Source organism: Rosa rugosa, chromosome 6, assembly GCF_958449725.1.
Source record: "Rosa rugosa chromosome 6, drRosRugo1.1, whole genome shotgun sequence".
In the NCBI taxonomy this organism is placed as follows: Eukaryota; Viridiplantae; Streptophyta; class Magnoliopsida; order Rosales; family Rosaceae; genus Rosa; species Rosa rugosa.
The window spans coordinates 5,375,882-5,395,587 of NC_084825.1; the positions used below are offsets into that span (position 1 = coordinate 5,375,882).

At 34.3% G+C, this 19,706-nt stretch overlaps 1 protein-coding gene and 1 long non-coding RNA gene across 2 annotated transcripts; one reads left to right on the forward strand and one right to left on the reverse strand.

The window, feature by feature from the left end:
• Nucleotides 1-14,206: 14,206 nt before the first annotated feature.
• Nucleotides 14,207-15,002, forward strand: LOC133714154 (uncharacterized). Its single transcript, XR_009848480.1, has 3 exons — nucleotides 14,207-14,353; nucleotides 14,450-14,552; nucleotides 14,684-15,002. It is a non-coding gene; the product is annotated as an uncharacterized LOC133714154 (long non-coding RNA).
• Nucleotides 15,003-16,926: 1,924 nt separating this feature from the next.
• LOC133716116 (protein FAR1-RELATED SEQUENCE 5-like) lies at nucleotides 16,927-18,485 on the reverse strand. Its single transcript, XM_062142851.1, has 4 exons — nucleotides 17,589-18,485; nucleotides 17,298-17,378; nucleotides 17,075-17,164; nucleotides 16,927-16,995 (listed from the first exon to the last, which is right to left on the reverse strand). The coding sequence occupies exons 1-4, from the start codon at nucleotides 18,483-18,485 to the stop codon at nucleotides 16,927-16,929; spliced, it is 1,137 nt and encodes a 378-aa protein (XP_061998835.1).
• Between the last annotated feature and the right edge of the window lie 1,221 nt (nucleotides 18,486-19,706).

The following is a 19,706-nucleotide window of genomic DNA, read 5'->3' on the forward strand; positions in this document are numbered from 1 at the left end:
TAATTAGTGCATGTTAGAATACTTAGCTTTGGTAGAGACTCCTGGTATTATTCCAAGATGTTCTCTTGTATTCTATGGTTTCATTAATCAAGGCTTAAGGGCAGCCGCACTGGCCCTTATTCAAAAAAAAAAAAAAAAAAAGCCTTTGATTGAGGAAGAAGATGAGGAAATTACATCAATTCAAAACATTTTATTAGGGGAATAAATTTTTTATTGACCCTCAATAAAAGGATTTCATTGTCCACGAATACACCTGCTTATAGGTCTTCTAGTTAATTTGTTTCTTTTGCTCTTTTATTGACCATAAACCTAATTGGCTAGAAAAAGCTAACAAAAGATATCAGAAATGCATCTCTGCAGTGAACGAAGATACTATGTAATATTTAAAACCCTAACAAGAACCAGACTTATTTAATGCATTGATTGTCTATACAATCAGCCAGAGAAGAGCTAAAGTAGGCATATTAACTTGATGTCTCCATAATCAGGCCACAATAAACAAATTGAAGCTTAAAGTTCAGAAAAACACAAAATCCCATAACTAAAAGAATTTACCCCCAAAATGAATGTGTGCCTCCCAACTAATCTAAAATCCACGAGTTGAACCTCAATACTCATTACAACAATCAAATTATTGAAAACCAGACAAAGGGTACCTCCTAATCAACAGATATCAGAAGAAAGAATGGTAGAGAAAGTATTTAATTGGCTGGAAAAAGCTAAAAACAGATATCATAAGTGTATCTCTGCCGTGAACCCCTTGTAACAAAAAAAAAAAGGATTTTATTGAAAAAATAACAAGAAATCGGAGGAGCATTTCCTATCGCTTGAGCATAACCTTCTCCAGAAATTGGAGGCCATCAAGTGTAAAATCCAGACCCTAGAGCACGAGACCAAAGAGAGCCTCGACCAGTGAGAGATCACCATCAACCTGAGCGTCGAGATCGCACTCGTCAAGGTCGAGGAGACCAAGAAGGTCGTGCTCAAGGTCCTCAAGCGAGCCTGCTCCGATGACGAGTACGATGAGGTGGACAACAACGAGGGGTTGATGGAGATGAAGTTGTTATGCTTGAAGATGGAGATCCAACTATTTGGACCTGGATCTCGTGACCATTGGCGCCCATCCAAAGTGAGACGACGACGTCGTATAAGCACCATGAAAGTGAGACGACGATGTCGTATAACCAAGATAACATAATTTCCAAATAAATAAGATTCGTCCATGAGAGATATATGAAATTCTGCCAAAATGATAGGAGCATTTTAATGTGATATTTTAGTAGTTAATTCCTCATATTTTGCTTAGTTAATTCCTTAACCGAATCGATTTTTAACTGAATTTCTATTTTTAGGTACATTGGAGTAGATGAAGAAGAAATGAGTGTTAGTTCCATAATTACCTAGAAATGATGGAAGCATGGAAATGAAAAGTCAACTTTAGCACATTTTCCTACTCCGACTAGGAGAAAGTGAGCTAGACAAGAAAGGAGGGGTATCCGCCTGATCAAAAGAACTCCGAATGAGTTGAAACTTTCCAGTTTCATTCTAGACATCCCAAGGATCATTTATTATGAAGAGTGACAGAGCTAGTTTTGAGTGGAAAAGCCTTCAAAAAATCAGTCCAATTTTCTGCAGAAGCAAAACTGGAAAACTGGACCTGTAAGGATTCCAGCAGCGTTTCCGGCCCAACCACATGGAATTAAGCTCTGAAATTCCACCACAATGATCTACACTCATTATGGATCATTTGATATGAAGAAGTCGAAGGCCCATTCTGATTTCTTGGTGGAGATATAACTGAAGGAATAAAGGAGCAGAAAGTGACTCAAACCTAACAAATTTCATTAGTGTTTAAGTGCTTAAACCTAACAATTCCATTAGTGTTTAAGTGCTCAAACCTAACCCATCATGATTTGTTTAAGTCCAACCACTATGGCTTGGTAGCCTATATATAGAGGCTACAAAGAAGTAACAACACATTCCTTCATCCATTTCATCTTCTTCCTTTCTCCATTTTTCTTCCCATTCTCTAGTCTTCTTGCATAGCAGGTTTCATATCTTCAAGGAGCTTAGCCGTGCCATCCACCTTCCTAGCTGTGATCACGAGCTTGTGCCACCACTGATAGGAGCATTTTAATGTGGTATTTTAATAGTTAATTCCTCACATTTTGCTTAGTTAATTCCTTAACGAATCGATTTTTAATTCAATTTTTATTTTTAGGTACATTGGAGTAGATGATGATGAAATAAGTGTTAGGTCCATAAAATGATGGAGAAAAATGGAAATGCACTAAAAAGGTCAACTTTACACATTTTCCTACTCCGGCTAGGAGAAACCAATCCAAGCAAGGAAGAAGGAGCGACCACCTGACCAAATGAACTTCAAATGAGCTGAAACCTTCCAGATCCATTCTAGACATCCTAAGAAACATTTCTTATGAAGAGTGCAAGAGCCAAAAAGAAGTGGAAGGCCTTCAAACAGTCAGCCCAATTTTCTGCAGAAGCAAAACTGGAAAACTGGACCTGTAAGGAGTCCAGCAGAAATTCCGGCCCAAACACATGGAGATAAATTCTGAAAATTTTACAGAATGATCTACACTCATGATGGATCATTTCATATGAAGAAGTCACGGGCAAAATCTGAAGTCTTGGTGGAGAATTAATTGAAGGAAAAATGAGTAGAAAGTGACTCAAACCTAACAAATTCCATTAGTGTTTAAATATTCAAACCTAACAAATTCCATTAGTGTTTAAATATTCAAACCTAATAAATTCCATTAATGTTTAAATGCTCAAACCTAACATATCATCATTTGTTTAAATCCAAATAGTTTTGCTTGGTAGCCTATAAATAGAGGCTACAACAAAGAAGAAAGGACATTCCTTCATCCATTCCATTTTCTTTGTCTCTCCATTTCCTTTCCATTTTCCTTTCCATCCTCTAGTTTCAAGTTTAGTCATCTCCACGAGTTCAAGCAAGGCCAAAGAAGAAGAAGAGAAGCCGTGAGCACTTCCATCCATAGCCATCCTTGAAGCTTGCTTTCGAGTTTCAAGAATCCACAACGTGAATCATCCATCTCATCTTCATCCACGGTGTAATCCTATTCTCCTTTGTAACCTTTGCTTTGAATTTCGTTGGTTATGAACTAGTTGACATATATGTTTGAACAAAGTATTATTTCTGGAATTTTTATGATTAATTGAGAATTTTCAGATTCATATATTGTGATTCGAGAGTTGCTTATGTGGGTTTGTTTAATTAAATTTGCGTTATAGATAACTTTTGTATTTTAATCTTATGTGGTTGCAAACACTTAAGGTTTCGATATGAATGGTGCTAGGTTTAAGAACATGAAATCGACTTTTCGTTTTGTGTAAACTTGAATCAAAGTAGTAAAGGTTTTGTACAAAGATCGAATTTAATTAAAGAGAATTGCAATTAGGTGGACTTTTCCATACTAAGTTGTACACTTGAGTTGATAGCCTTTCTCTATGTGTAATGCGTTAAACATGACATGATTGACTAGCTTTCTAGGGTTTGATTGCATGTTTGATAGGATTAATCTAGGTGCTTTCGCTTAGGTTAATTAGCATTGAAAAGTAAAAAATGGGAATTCATTTGCTTTCGAATGTTTCACATGATCAACTCCTTTCTCATGACTTAGATGAACAATATTAGGGTTTGAATCAATTTTAATCATAAGTTTCGGTTTTGATCTTTGTTCCTTCATTCCATTCGTATTTTTATGTTTTTTCATTTTAATTGTTTTTGTTAACTTAGTTTCATTTTCGAAAAAACCAAAAACAAAATCCCCCCTTTTCGTGTAAAATGTTTATATTTTGTGAATACATTTGTGAATATTATACTTTGTTTTAATTTTAATTGTTTAATTGTTTGACAATGACAGGTGTACCCTCAATCCCCGGAATAGAACGATCCCTATTTGCTTATACTACTAACGATCTTTTCAGGGTTAAATTATGCGCTTGCTTTGAGCGTATCAATTTTTGGCGCCGTTGCCGGGGAATTGAAAAATCACTTGTTTTTGTTTATAATTGTTGTATATAAACTGTTTGATACTTAGTTTAAATTAACTAGGTTGTTTTTTTTTATTGTTGAATACGAGTTTAATTGTGAGTTGTAAATTAAAGAAGGAATAGGTGAAGTCGTGTTTATTAATATTGGCCTAAACCCCTTATTGGTACCTAGTTCAGGTCCCTTATGGTTGAGGGCGGCCTTTATTAACATTCATTGAACTGTCTAACACACTTAGGACCTTTTACATCCTAGTAAGAATATCCTATGTGAGATGGTGTCTAGGAAGGGGACAACGTTCATGACGGGTTTTTGAATCCAGAAGTGCTTATAAATGGGCTTAGCTCATGCCAAAATGGATTTTTCCTCTCGTGTTCACCCTCCCCTACCTGGCCATTTCAGTAAGGTTGCCCAACGGATGTAGGAGGGACTTTGTGTCTAGACGACTATACTTGGGCCGCACGTCCACTTGATTTACCGCTTGGAATTAGATTTGATATCAATAATGTTTATAACAAAAGAAATACTTGTGCATACTCTTTACGTGTAAATTATTTTGTTGTTTCACACTTTATACTTGTAAAAATACTTTTTACGTTTTATACTCACTTGTGTACTTAACTTGTGTCTTATGTACAAAATACTTGTTAATTATACTTGTAGTTTGTAATTCATAGTTACTTGTTTATTATTTTTTTTTTTTTTTTGTATTTCTTTGTTAATATTAAGTTACTAACTTTATTTAATGTAGGTACCGTCTGGCTGCAAGACGTAAAATACAAGCGCTGCTTGGGAGGCAACCCAATTCAGAATATAATCAGATTTGCTTTCTCTTCCCCTTTTACTCCTCCATTTTCTTTTTGTTTTAGTAGTTATTTTCGTAAATTCCATCCCTATATGCTTACTTATTTCATTGCATGCTTTTAATTGATTACATTGAGGATAATGCAATATTTAAGTGTGGGGGAAGGGATTTATATTTTTGTCTTTCATTTTGAATCCTATAAATATTTTTGTCTTTCATTTTGAGTCCTATATTTTAAAAAAAAAAAATAATAATAATAATAAATAAAAAATAAAAAAAATAAAAAATAAAAAATAATAAAATAATAAAATAAAATGCATTCATTCAGTCTTATTAAATTCAGCTTTTTACAAAAAAAAAAAAAAACAAAAATAAATAAATAAAAAAAATAATAATAAAAAAAATAAAAAAAAAAATATCTCCCAAATTGTATATTTTGTATTTCTTAGTTAATTATAGTTACTAACTTTCTAATTTCTATTCTGTCTGGCTGAAAGACGTTAAACTCAAGCGCTGCTTGGGAGGCAACCCAATTCAGAAGTAGCTGTGAAGGAGTCTACCTACACAGATTTGCTTTCTCTTTCCCTATCTCTTTTTATTTTTTATTTTTTTCTCTTTTGTTTTTATTTTAGGATTTATTTTCATAAATGTCTTCTATCTATGCTTATTTGTTTCATTGCATGCTTATGATTGATTACATTGAGGACAATGCAATATTTAAGTGTGGGGGAAGGGATTTATATTTGAGTCTTTTATTTTGAGTCAGATATATTGGAAAATACAAAAAAATCGAAAAATGTCAAAAATTAAAAAAATTTCGTTGATTTTATTTATTGAGTCTTAGTCCTTTGTTTTTATTTTTGAGTCATAGGATGCCCTTTTAACTGTCTAGGATGAGCTTATATCTCTGAAATTAAGGCTAAAAGAGGATCACAAGATTGGGATAATATTTGATGATATTCTTTGGTTAATTATGATTTATGAAAAGCATATGAATGTGTAGTAGATATGGTGCATGCATAACTTTGGTACAGAATATGAACATGTGGATGATAAGTTATGATTCATAATAACCCTTGTGAGAATTTGAGCCATGTGCCCTTTCTTTGTTGAGTGATTAATGAAAAAAAAAAATGAATTATACTCTTATTTTCTTGGCGATGATTCTGTTGATCTCATTATTCTTTCATCTTGATTGATTACATGCCATAGATTGAGTTTAATGGACTAGAGAATGCTAGAATTCGCTCTTGTGCTTGTTAAGACGTTTTGTCAATACATGGCCCTGATTCTGGAAAGGATAGAGGCACCTAGGAACTACCACCATTGCCAAATAAGCCTGTGTCCCTATTTGTGCCCGTCGTGGGACCCCCTTAGATAAACCCCTTTGAGCCTACATTAAGCCTTTTCTTTCATCACCCTAAAAATCCTTAACCCCTGAACCTTAGTATAGTTATAATCCTACCCTTTGTTCTAAAAACTTAGTGGAGCTATCTTTTGAGACTTACTACATGATGGTGACAAGGATTAAGAAGAGGTGAAAATTCAAGTGTGGGGGTAGACTTGTCCATAAAAAAATTAAAAAAAATAAAAATAAAAAAATATAAAAAAAAAAGAATGTTTATGGATTTTAGTCCCCCATACTTGGTGAGTTTGGAGATTGTTTTGAATTGAAGGCCCACTATCGAAAAATTTGGTCTTTGTCCAATTCACTAGAATCAAAGGGAGTTTAGAATGAAGATGAAGACATTAAGCCCTTTTATAAAGCCTCATGAGTATGACGTTATGCCTTGGTGGATTTCTAGAAGTCTCTCTACATCAACATGAGCTCTGCTAGGTTTTTAGGATACTTTGTTAAAATTCCTTACCCTTTCATTTCTTAAAACCTTGAGCCTTAGCCCCATTACAACCTTTGAGAAGACCTTCTTGATCCTTAAGATGGGACAGCCTTTGATGTGGAGATGAGTTACAAGAGTTGAACATATGGCTTGGGTCCATTCGTGCAAGTAGTTGATATCTTTCATGAGATCTTTTAAAAAAAAAAAAAAAATTATATTCACAAAGTGCTTTTTGTTTCTTATATATGTGAGCTATTTGATTGCCTCAAAATATTTTCTCTCACATATAATTGAGTGATTATAAGCTTTTAAGCATGAGCCTTGAATCTTAGAGAAGAAAGAGTGATATATCCATGTGAGGTTTGAATCATGACTTGTTTGAAATATGTTGAGCTCCACTCACCACCATTGTTTACTCCCAAGTCTTACATGCTTATATGTGGATAATATTTTGTAATTACCTCTTGAATATCTTGATGATGTGATTCTTGGTTAAGTGCTAATCTTGGTGTCTTGAAAGTATGAGATTTCTGAGACAATATGTTAAAGGGCAATAGAGGTCTTTGTGATGTCAACATCATGGTCTTTGTCTTTGAATTTACTCTTTTATGTGTGACGTTTTTTTTTTTTTTTTTTTTTTTTTTTTTTTTTTTTTTTTCTTTGTGTTTTGCTTTGTGTTTTACGTTTTTGGTTTCTTTGAGTCTTTGTGTTTTTGTTTCCATACTTAGTCAATTTTTTCGTTGGTTTCTTTGTTTTGTGTCATAGTCTTTTTGGTTTGTTAGTTTTTGATTTTGCTAAGGGACTAGCAAAAGCTAAGTGTGGGGGAATTTGATAGGAGCATTTTAATGTGGTATTTTAATAGTTAATTCCTCACATTTTGCTTAGTTAATTCCTTAACGAATCGATTTTTAATTCAATTTTTATTTTTAGGTACATTGGAGTAGATGATGATGAAATAAGTGTTAGGTCCATAAAATGATGGAGAAAAATGGAAATGCACTAAAAAGGTCAACTTTACACATTTTCCTACTCCGGCTAGGAGAAACCAATCCAAGCAAGGAAGAAGGAGCGACCACCTGACCAAATGAACTTCAAATGAGCTGAAACCTTCCAGATCCATTCTAGACATCCTAAGAAACATTTCTTATGAAGAGTGCAAGAGCCAAAAAGAAGTGGAAGGCCTTCAAACAGTCAGCCCAATTTTCTGCAGAAGCAAAACTGGAAAACTGGACCTGTAAGGAGTCCAGCAGAAATTCCGGCCCAAACACATGGAGATAAATTCTGAAAATTTTACAGAATGATCTACACTCATGATGGATCATTTCATATGAAGAAGTCACGGGCAAAATCTGAAGTCTTGGTGGAGAATTAATTGAAGGAAAAATGAGTAGAAAGTGACTCAAACCTAACAAATTCCATTAGTGTTTAAATATTCAAACCTAACAAATTCCATTAGTGTTTAAATATTCAAACCTAATAAATTCCATTAATGTTTAAATGCTCAAACCTAACATATCATCATTTGTTTAAATCCAAATAGTTTTGCTTGGTAGCCTATAAATAGAGGCTACAACAAAGAAGAAAGGACATTCCTTCATCCATTCCATTTTCTTTGTCTCTCCATTTCCTTTCCATTTTCCTTTCCATCCTCTAGTTTCAAGTTTAGTCATCTCCACGAGTTCAAGCAAGGCCAAAGAAGAAGAAGAGAAGCCGTGAGCACTTCCATCCATAGCCATCCTTGAAGCTTGCTTTCGAGTTTCAAGAATCCACAACGTGAATCATCCATCTCATCTTCATCCACGGTGTAATCCTATTCTCCTTTGTAACCTTTGCTTTGAATTTCGTTGGTTATGAACTAGTTGACATATATGTTTGAACAAAGTATTATTTCTGGAATTTTTATGATTAATTGAGAATTTTCAGATTCATATATTGTGATTCGAGAGTTGCTTATGTGGGTTTGTTTAATTAAATTTGCGTTATAGATAACTTTTGTATTTTAATCTTATGTGGTTGCAAACACTTAAGGTTTCGATATGAATGGTGCTAGGTTTAAGAACATGAAATCGACTTTTCGTTTTGTGTAAACTTGAATCAAAGTAGTAAAGGTTTTGTACAAAGATCGAATTTAATTAAAGAGAATTGCAATTAGGTGGACTTTTCCATACTAAGTTGTACACTTGAGTTGATAGCCTTTCTCTATGTGTAATGCGTTAAACATGACATGATTGACTAGCTTTCTAGGGTTTGATTGCATGTTTGATAGGATTAATCTAGGTGCTTTCGCTTAGGTTAATTAGCATTGAAAAGTAAAAAATGGGAATTCATTTGCTTTCGAATGTTTCACATGATCAACTCCTTTCTCATGACTTAGATGAACAATATTAGGGTTTGAATCAATTTTAATCATAAGTTTCGGTTTTGATCTTTGTTCCTTCATTCCATTCGTATTTTTATGTTTTTTCATTTTAATTGTTTTTGTTAACTTAGTTTCATTTTCGAAAAAACCAAAAACAAAATCCCCCCTTTTCGTGTAAAATGTTTATATTTTGTGAATACATTTGTGAATATTATACTTTGTTTTAATTTTAATTGTTTAATTGTTTGACAATGACAGGTGTACCCTCAATCCCCGGAATAGAACGATCCCTATTTGCTTATACTACTAACGATCTTTTCAGGGTTAAATTATGCGCTTGCTTTGAGCGTATCAACCACCTTGGAGCTGCTTTGGATCTTTGGGACGTAATCAAGGGTTGTTCATACCATCTTATCATCATATCTTCACGGTTATGTGTAATTGTAGATAGAAAATTCTGCTTTTTATTTTCTTTGTGTAAACTGAAATTATGAGTTCATAATCTTATTTTTGGAACAATTTTGATGCTCTTTTCAATGTAATATTATTTTATGTGTTTTTGATCTTTGTGTGCTTCATTTATATGAAAAGATAATCTAATTTTGTTTTAAAGAAAACGTTTACATGTTTTTGTTCTTTGGTTCGAAACATAGAGTGATTGCATGTAATTGGAGCTAGTAATTAGGTTTATGCTTTGTAATCCTAATTCAAATAAGTAGTAAAGGCTTAGGACATAAGTTGAAATCAGATTGTTTATGCATTGAATTGACATGCTTTGTGTACTTGGATTTGCATAATTATTAACCAAACTTTCACATGAACTTAATGATTTGAAACTTGAGTTTGCATGATTGCTTTGATAGTGTGAAACCTGTTTTTGAAATATATTGGTTAGGTGCTTGTTTGCTTTTAACTTTGTTTCTTGGTTGATAACTTTTCATGGCATTAGCTTTGATAGTGTGAAACCTGTTTTTGAAATATATTGGTTAGGTGCTTGTTTGCTTTTAACTTTGTTTCTTGGTTGATAACTTTTCATGGCATTAGTAAAGGATTAAGGATGCATGTAACAAATTGATCTTGAATTGTAGTGGATGAATTGTTACCAAAAGTTTCCGTTCATGATTCCATTCATCTTCAACATTTTCTTTTGTTTTTGTTTTCTGAAATTTTCATTCCAAAGCCGCCCCCCCCCCCTAAAACCTTTCTTTGATTTCATGATATGTGTTCTTGTATATAAGTTTACGTTTTTAGTTTTTCGTACATGTAAATATTTCAAATATAATATGAAAATACCTTAAAAGAATACGTTAACCTTGTTTAGCTTTTAAGTTAGTTCATGTGAGTTTTCCTAGTTAGTTTCGTGTTAGAATTAGTTTTTGTTTAGACATTGTGTTTGTGTTGTATTTATTTGTATTTACTTGTATATATTTATATTCTTTATATTATTTTTGTAAATAATACTTTATTATTTTAATTATTTATTTGTTTACACAATTACAGGTGTACCCTCAATCCCCAGATAGAACGATCCCTATTTACCATATACTAACGATGACATTTTACAGGGTTAAATTGCGTGCTACTTTAAGCGTGTCACAAAACGAATACCAAATAGATTTTTTCTTTCTTTCTAAAAATGTGAACCCTTTATTGAATCGAACACTTAAACAAATTTGATTTTGAGCCCTTTTTTTTTTTTTTTTTTTGAAAGTAAAGATTTCATTCATAGCAAACACAGGCTAGAATGGCCCAATACATAGTTCCCACCAGGGGAACAGGTGCCATTACACTTGAAACAATTCCGTTCCTTTTGCAGGAGCCTAGCAGAATAACATAATTCTAAACTAAGATTAATAGCAGAGAAAGTTCCCAGTGTCAATGCGCTCAATTGCGGTACACCAAAGAAACTTTACACCTAGATGTGTAGAATCACCGATCATTCTGTAGGCAAAGTACATAGAGTGTTCCTAATACAAGGATCTTTATTGTAATTAGACTAAACTAAAAACATAGCAATGGGCTGAGAGCAAAACCCTAGCACAATAGAAAGCCCAAAGAGCAACCTAAAGAGAAGTCACAACCCAAAGCCCAGCAAGTTGATGAGCACCTGGTCCCATTCTCCCCCTCTTTCACGCTCTTGCAGCACGTACAGCAGGCCTCCCTGTCGCTGGTCGAGCACGCCGCCACGACCATCAGCGCCAAGACCACGTCGCCGGCACCTTGCGGCCACGAACATCGCCAAGACCATGTCGCCTGCATCACGTCGCCCCACGTCGCCGGCACCCTGCGGCCACGACCATGTCGCCTGCATCATGTCGCCATGATCATCGCCACGACCACGTCGCCTGCACCACGCCGCCTTGACCATTGCCACGCCTACGATGCCAGCACCACGCCGCCATGGCCATCAACGCCATGACCACGCTGCCACGACCATCAACTGCCAAAGCTCCATTTCTGTACATCACCACCGCCGCGCATCGAAAGCTTCAAATCAGAACTCCGCTGCCCCAACAAACCTGCCGGAGTATCAAGCGGCGACACCTCTCCAGACCAACTAAGCAATAGCCTCAAGACATTCCCGTCCGGCTCACTCACCACACAGCGACGAAGCCGGAGGCTTGCCACGAGCGGGAGCCGTTGGACGAGCAATGAGATGGAATCGGAAAAAAACCTAGTTTTTGTTAGGGATTCGCTTTGAGAGAGTTTCTTTTTCTCTTTATGTAACTAGGGTCTACACGTTATATTCTGAGCCCATTGTTTTCTCACAAACCATAGATATTTGATTTAAATGCGTGAATCTCTATCAACCATTCAGACGGCAAATAAAAACCATGTATTTTCCAAAACCGAATTTTCTTCATCTTCTCCATTAGGTTATGAAGATTTCCTTAAGATTGCTTAATTGAATTGTACATCAATCTTCTGCAATCAAATATTATTCTCTCTTTATTGGATATGGTTCTAATTCATGAAGGAGTGATGAAACCTTTTAACACACTTAAAGGACATGGTGTAGAGGAAGACGATCCTCTTACTGATGAGCCCCATTGTGGTTCTGCATCATTGAATCAATGATTTACCACATGTATAATATTACCAATCAATAACTTGTCAAGTATAATTTTTTTTTATGCACTTGTTAATCTTGATTTTGCTTCAAGTTGTCATTATTTTATTTTTAAAAAAAAATTCGACATAGTTTTGTCTATCAAGAATGGTCACTTCTCAATTTATAGTTATTGTTTGTTTGAAGTTTTTAGTTGTTTCTAGTTTTTAGATGTGTGATCAAATCTCAAATAAGTCTATTATGTTTTGAGTTAAGGTTGTCATCAATGATTCCAGTGTGTGCCTAGATTTGGGTAGTTGGTACATCATCAATAAGACCTAGTTTTTTTATCCGCTCAAGGCCATGAGTTTTAATATCGATCTACGTGATGTGATCAGAAGATCCTGGATAGCTCACCCAATAGTTTTCTATTGTCATCATATGTCTCAGTTATTGCTTACTTTTTTGTCAATTGCCCAATCTTTTCATACAACAAATAAAGAAAATGTATTTTCCAAAACCACATTTTCTTAATCTTCCCCATTGGGTTATGAAGATTCTTTAAGCTTGCGTAATTGAATTGTACACCAATCTTCTATCATCAAATATTCTCTCTCTACTAGATACATTTTGTTTCATGACAAGAGTGATGAAATCTTTAGACACATATGAAGGACACGAGGTAGAGGAAGACAATCCTATTACTAAAGAGCCCAACTGTGGTTCTGCATTATTGAATCAATGATTTACCAGAGGTATAATATCATGAACCAATAACTTGTCAATCATTATCTGGTTTTTTTTTTTTTTGCACACTTGTTAATCATGATTTTGCTTGAAGTTATCATTGTTTTTGTCTAAAAGCCCTTTTCAACATAGTTTTCTCCATCCGCGATGGTGGTTTCTTTTCAAATTATAATTATTATTTATGTGAAGTTTTTAGTGGTTTCTAGCTTGGATATGTTTAATAAGATCTCAAATAAGTCCATGCTTTTTCAAGTTAAGGTTATCATCATAGATTTCAGTGGGTGCCTAGATTTGGTCACTTGTCCCAGTTATTGCTGAATGTTTTGGTCGGTTGACATATCAGTCTCTTGTCATTGGTTGTAATAGGTATTGAGATTGCGGTAAGTTTGTAATTGCACTTTATTATATTAAGTTTCTTTCGATAAAGATAAATGCTTTTTCCTAATTAGATTTTTGCTTTTAGCGGAGATCATGTTATGCTTATTCAAAGAAGAAATCCATATTATTATTAATTGTGGATGTGGTCTTCAAACCTTTGAAAGTATCTTGTTATTAGATTTAGACTTTTTTAAGACTATTTCTCTCAAAAGTGTTTTTGCCTAAAGCAGCTTTGTTATAAACACGCATGGATATTTAAAATATGTCCAAATGCTTTTAGGAAGCAATGCTTAATGTCGTTAAAACACCACCAAAAATACGATTTTATAACTTAAAAATTATTTATAACTTCTTTTGCCAAACGCACATAGTTTGGAAGCACTTTTACCCATTTTAAAAGCTCACAAACATAGCCTTAGTACTAGTTGGTCGCTCTCCTTGTCCATTGTAGATTGGGGTTATTTTGTGTTTGTAGTGTTCATACACATTCAAAGAAGAAGAAAAAAAAAACAAATGGTTGTGCTTGTTTGGAATTTATTTTTATAACAAAATCATATGCATTCGCTATAGCTATAAAATATTTTTGCTCATTATTATAACTTTTGTTGTCAAGAAATTAGCATAGTTAATTTTTTTTTTTTAAAGGGGAGCATAGTTAATTTATGATGCATGAATGTTACCATTGTTTTTTGAAAATACAATATAATTGTTATAGTCAGGAAATAAAGAAGTTGCCTTTTATAACATAAACCTCTCTTTTGGCATAGACATTGAATTTTCCCAGGAGAAAATGGAAAAATACAATAAGTATAGAGGGGAAAATCATAATGGGAAAAATTTCAGCCACTGTTTTACCCCCAGAATCAGCCCATTGTTTTGTTGCCCATGGAGTTTCTGGAACTCAGCCGTTGTTTTCTCTCAAAACAGCCTCTATCTTCTCCTATAAAAATGACCAAGACTCTGATTCAGTCTTCATCCCAAGTTCTACATTCACCGACATCGATCTTTAGGTTCTAATAGAGAGAATAGTAAAGTTTCTTTAGGCATGCTTAAGGTTATGATGAAGAGAAAGAAGATGATTATAGGGCAGGAGAGCCTAAAATGGCTATAAACTACTTATCGAATCAATGATTTACCAGATGTATAATCTTTCTCTAAGTTCATTGCTTTGGTCCCAGTTTAATTATTATTTTGTTTTCTTGGTGTGATATTGATTGTTTCTCTATATTTTATTCAGTCACAACTCCCTCAGCATAGGACATGCTTTCCAAGCCTTGGCCTTCCTCTTGAGTTTGGAAAGTGTGAATCTTGTGGTACTTCCAAACTTGGAAAGTGCGAAGGTGCATAACTATCTTCTTACTGTTTTTATCTTTCATTAATTTATAGAATGCTGCAAAACTAGGTAACAATAAATAAACATATTACAAGTCCACCTCTTCTAATGACAATGTTTGTTTTATGCCATTTTCAGGACATTTTGTACATATATTGGCTTGACATTACCAATATATCATCCTAACCATGTCAGCGAGCTGAAGCTGTTGTTGAGTTTTTTGTGCCTGAAATGAGCTACTTTTGGGGTTGGCCTGGAATTTCCTTTTGCCTTAGAATCGCTCTGGCTCCTTGTGCACTTGACACCTATTAGTACTTTTTGAACTGTAACTCTGATTTCAGAACCGTCAATTTTATTTCTTTGTAAAGTTCTATAACGGAATTAACTACCTAGAGACTAAAATTAGAATAAGTAGTGCTAGGGATCCCAAAACTTTGTACCAAAATTACTTACCAAATGACATGGCACATGCCATATCATCAATTTAAATGTTGACATGGATTTCCTTGTTGGATATAAAATAAATTTCATGTTTTTTTTTAAGAATTAAGAAAACTTATATTAAATAAATTCACAATTAAACAAAATACCAAATTAATTTAGAAAATGAATAGATGGAGTTGTTATAGCAATCTGGCTCTCTGTAACCTTGATACCCATATCAAAATATATATTAGAAAAAAAAAAAAAAAAAACAATTCCCACATGAAAGATTATAACTGGGTCTTTGATGTTTGAGTTTTGAATCGATCTCTGCGAGTTTTCTTAAGAACAATTCTTGGGTTCACCCCCTGTGTGAACCTGCAGGTTCACCTCTCTCCCAACCTACCAATCAGAAATAGCCACATATCTTTTGAGTGGAAAAAAATAAAACTCTAACTTAACTATTAATAAAATAAATAATAAAAAATAAAAAATGAGTTCTAACTCAATTAGGAACGACGTTAGTTAACGCCGTTCCCAAATCCATATGGTTTTTTTGGCGAGGACGAAGAACAGAGAAAGTCTTGAAACTGAGACGTCGCTAGGTCAATCCATACTGATTGAGCTCCACCTATGGATACCATCTCTGACGAACAGACGCTTGGACAGGAGGTAATATTAATATCAGCATATGGTTTTGATCAATTTATATGGTTCGATGAATTCATGATTGAGTTTTGATATTTGCTTATATCAACATATGGTTTCGATTAATTCATCTTTTTTTTTTTTTGATATGTTTGGTCAATTGAATATGGTTTTGTTGATTATACATATATAGCTATATGATCGAAACCATTGAGTATAGAACGTAGTGGCAGAACAGTGCTATAGCTTAGCTCTTTGTATATGTTTCTTTTAAACGATCTTTTAATTTTGGTGCTGTCTGGAGTTGGAAACTTGGAATATGAATGCTCTCAGTAAAGAAGCTAGTTTGATCATGATTCTTTTAACCATGACTGCTGGAGCAATGAGTTACTCTGCACAGATAAAAAAGTTCCAAAATTCTCCCAAAAGGTAATCATTATTTCGAGCTCTTATACCGGCCATTTTTTCATTGATGGATGACAATAGACTAATTTTTTTCATTATTCACCAACACCCTTTTGTTTTAATAGACTTGAACCAAATTCAAATCACTTTCTTGTGAATGTATTATTATGCTGGAGCCCAAGAGATGTATCAAAGTGGCGTGCTAGCAACCATGAATGTGATGAGAATGGCAGAAGCACATGTGTGTATGAGGCGATGAACAAGTTGGCATGTGGTAGATACATTTGCTTTGATCAAGTATTGAAACAGAGAAATAGGCAGAAAAGCTAGCAGAGGAGACCAGTATGTCAAAGAACAAGACATGTAGAAATGATGAGGGATCTAGCAGTGCTCATCATCTTAGATATGAACTGTCGAATAAGAAGCTTACCAATATTTTGTCAAGTCACTGAGAAGTTGTTTGCTATAACCAAAACCAACAATTCTATGAAGTTTTTGTTGTGGTTTAGTAAGATTGAGTTTATAAGCACACTGAAAGTTTTGGAAGCATTAGAAAGAAATTTCAGTTTGTCTACTTGGATACACCAATATTAGTTTGCAGTAGATCATTATATTTTGATAACCACTAATACTGACAGCAAGAATAAATACCTTTTGCCAACCTTAGGTACTTTATGAATGGATCACTTGATCCATTCCGACCCAATATCAATGGCACCAACACAATATAAATGGTACAAACACAATACTATGGTAGTTTCGTACAGACCCCACTATCAATTCTGTAATAGGTCTTTAAGATTCTCCTTTCTCAATTCAAAAGCAAATCCATGGATATCTTGGAATTACAAATAAAATCCGGTACATATTGAACAAAAAAAAAAGCAGTGAGTTTCTACATATCTTCAACTTCCAGACTGCTCTTTGCCTCCTTCATTGCTTTGTGAAGAGCAAATATGATTCATTGAAATTTCCTACAAAATATAGTTCAAAATATCTAAGTGATTGAAATAGATTAAAAATAATTAATAGTAACTGAATTAGGCAATTTACCTGGAGCATTTGAGTGAAAGAAAAGTCGTTCTGCAAAGTTAGACCTGTGCCATAAACTGATACTTGGGTACCAGCACTAAGATTGGACTCCTATCAAAAGCATATAGGAAAAAAATTATCCAACTAGTATATCCCACTTAACAAGGATAAAAAAAGAAGAAGAAGACGAAACCCAATAAGACCGAAATGCCAATATTAGTTGCGATTAGAAATAATTTCTTACTTGAGTTGCTGAATCAAGCATTAGAACTTCATATTCATTGACTTCTTGTTGCTCGCAATTGTCACTAGTAGGAATAAAGTCCTGTATTATCTCAACAGTAATGAGTTACAAATCTAATAGATAAATTTGCTTAGTTTGTTCATGAAATTTTTAAATAAATACCTGGAAGGATAGTTGTTTCTTTGTTGTGGCTTTACTTGCTAGAGATGTTGATGCTTTAGATGTGGCTTTACAACTCTTCCCTTCAAGAACACCTTTAAATCTACCATGACGACCGCGTGGTCATCCAACAGTAGCTTTTCTTTTAACTCCACGTGCATTTGATACTTCACCTTCTAAAGCTCCAACATCTGATGTTTGAATCACCCATGCATCTTCTTTCAACAGTTTCTTCTTCTTTTCTTCCAAATTTTTAAGCAACTCAATGGCATATTCATTTGCATACCTTGTTAGTTCCTCATGTTCTGAGGCAAAGGATGCAATCTCACGATAATTACGACACAAATGGCTGTATCGCTTTCCAATCGACTGCTTCAGATTTTCATTAGTCTTTGGTCCATGATAACTAGTGATGCTCCTTGCCTTAGCTTCTTTACTCCATCGATTTAATATGCAAGTAGGAGGGATTCTTCTCACATTCTTCCTATCCAACACTTTCATTGCATGACGGCATAAAATCCCAACAAAATTAAACTTCATGCAACTACAAGTTATTGTTTGCATTGAAGCATCAAATTTTACCAAATGCTCTCGAGCAACACCACGATAAGATACTTTGTATTCATATTGCATCTCAGACTTGCTAACTTTATTAGCAACATAATCACCAATACTTGTGTATTGTTGCTGGAAGAGTATAAAAGCTTCTGGGGTATACACCTCCTCTGCATGTTGCAACATCTCTACGTTAGCAGATAACACAGGAGAAGTTTGCATCATCTTAAAGTCAGCAATTAATTCTTCATATCTTCGATCAGCCAAAACTCTCTCATAGTGTTCAAAGAAGCACAACAGGTCATAACTAGGCTTCAAGTATTTTTTCAAAATATTATTCATACTCTCACTACGTTGTGTACTCATCATATCTGCAGTAAAAGTATGTCGCCCGTATACCAATGCCCATTTTTCTCTCACATCAAACAAATTCTTTAACCATTTATCCTCCTTCAAATTGTGCTTCTCGAGCATATTATTCCATGCTAATAACCAATCATCTTCATCCTCATAGTCATATACACACTTTCCAAAATCATGAGCAAATTGTTGTGATCCGTGAAACACATGACTCAATCTCTTTGCAGCATTTTGGTAAATATGCCAAATACATAGTCTATGATAAGTGTGTAGACACAAGAAATTTAATGAAAATAAAATTCATTAAATAAATCGGTCAATGTTTGAAATTTTGACTAAACAAGCTTAGTTGGCACATGGGTCCTACAAAAGACACACGTGGCTCATATGTCATCAAAATTATGTGAGCTTCGAGGATGACACATGTCTAAACACAAGTGATCCATTGATTGAATGACGTGGAAGCATCTTCAAATTATCGTTGATTGATTGTTGCTCGAGTAAAGCATTTAAAGCGGATTAATCGTATTAAACTGATTGATCTTGACGAAAATCAAGTATTAAATACAAATATCGATCAGATTAAATTATTTAATTCTGATTGAAATCAAGTATTAAATTCAAATATCAATCAGATTAGATTATTTAAATTCTGATTGAAATCGGGCATTAAATCAAATCGAAATTGATTGACATATTCCTTAAATAAAAGATAATTAAATCAATCAATTAAAACTGATTGATTTAATTACACAATTACGGAATGTGATTAATGCTATGTCATCGAGACGCCGATACTATAAATACCCCTTCTCAAATCAAGAGAAGGACTTCAGCCAAAATAGAGAAGAAAATACTCTCAGAATCTCTGAAGCCTCCCAAGCACGTGTGAAGAACCCTCAAGCTGCCAAATAGCCGGTTCCTCACCAACCTCAAGTCAAAGCGTTCGTCACGTGTCAACTCTCGTGATCATCATACCACTCAAGATCAAGCGTCAAGCCCTTGAGCGAAATTCATCGTCAGAGATTGAATCAGAGGATTACCAAAGATTGTAACCCGCACTTAAATTAATAAAATTATTATTTTTGTACACGTGTCTGTATCTTGTTTGCTTTCAGATTTTCGTGTTTACAAATTGGCACGCCCAGTGGGACCTTCTTTGCCTCTCATCTCCTTCTCCGTAAGACGATTCCAAACAAATCCGTTCGAGCAATGGCTTCCAAGAACATTCAAGTCATCCCGAAGAACAAATCCAAGACAACGACCTCGAAATCGAGCAGCAGCTCATCTGGTCACATCACTCGAAGCATGGCAAAGATTCAGCCTACAACATTT

Coding starts and splice junctions, on each gene's coding strand:
- LOC133716116 (XM_062142851.1), bottom strand. CDS start 18,485: ATGCTCGAGAAGCACAATTTGAAGGAGGATAAATGGTTAAAGAATTTG. Junction 17,379..17,588: donor GAGTTAAAAGAAAAGCTACT/GTTGGATGACCA, acceptor GAGATAATACAG/GACTTTATTCCTACTAGTGA. Junction 17,165..17,297: donor TGCTTGATTCAGCAACTCAA/GTAAGAAATTAT, acceptor TGCTTTTGATAG/GAGTCCAATCTTAGTGCTGG.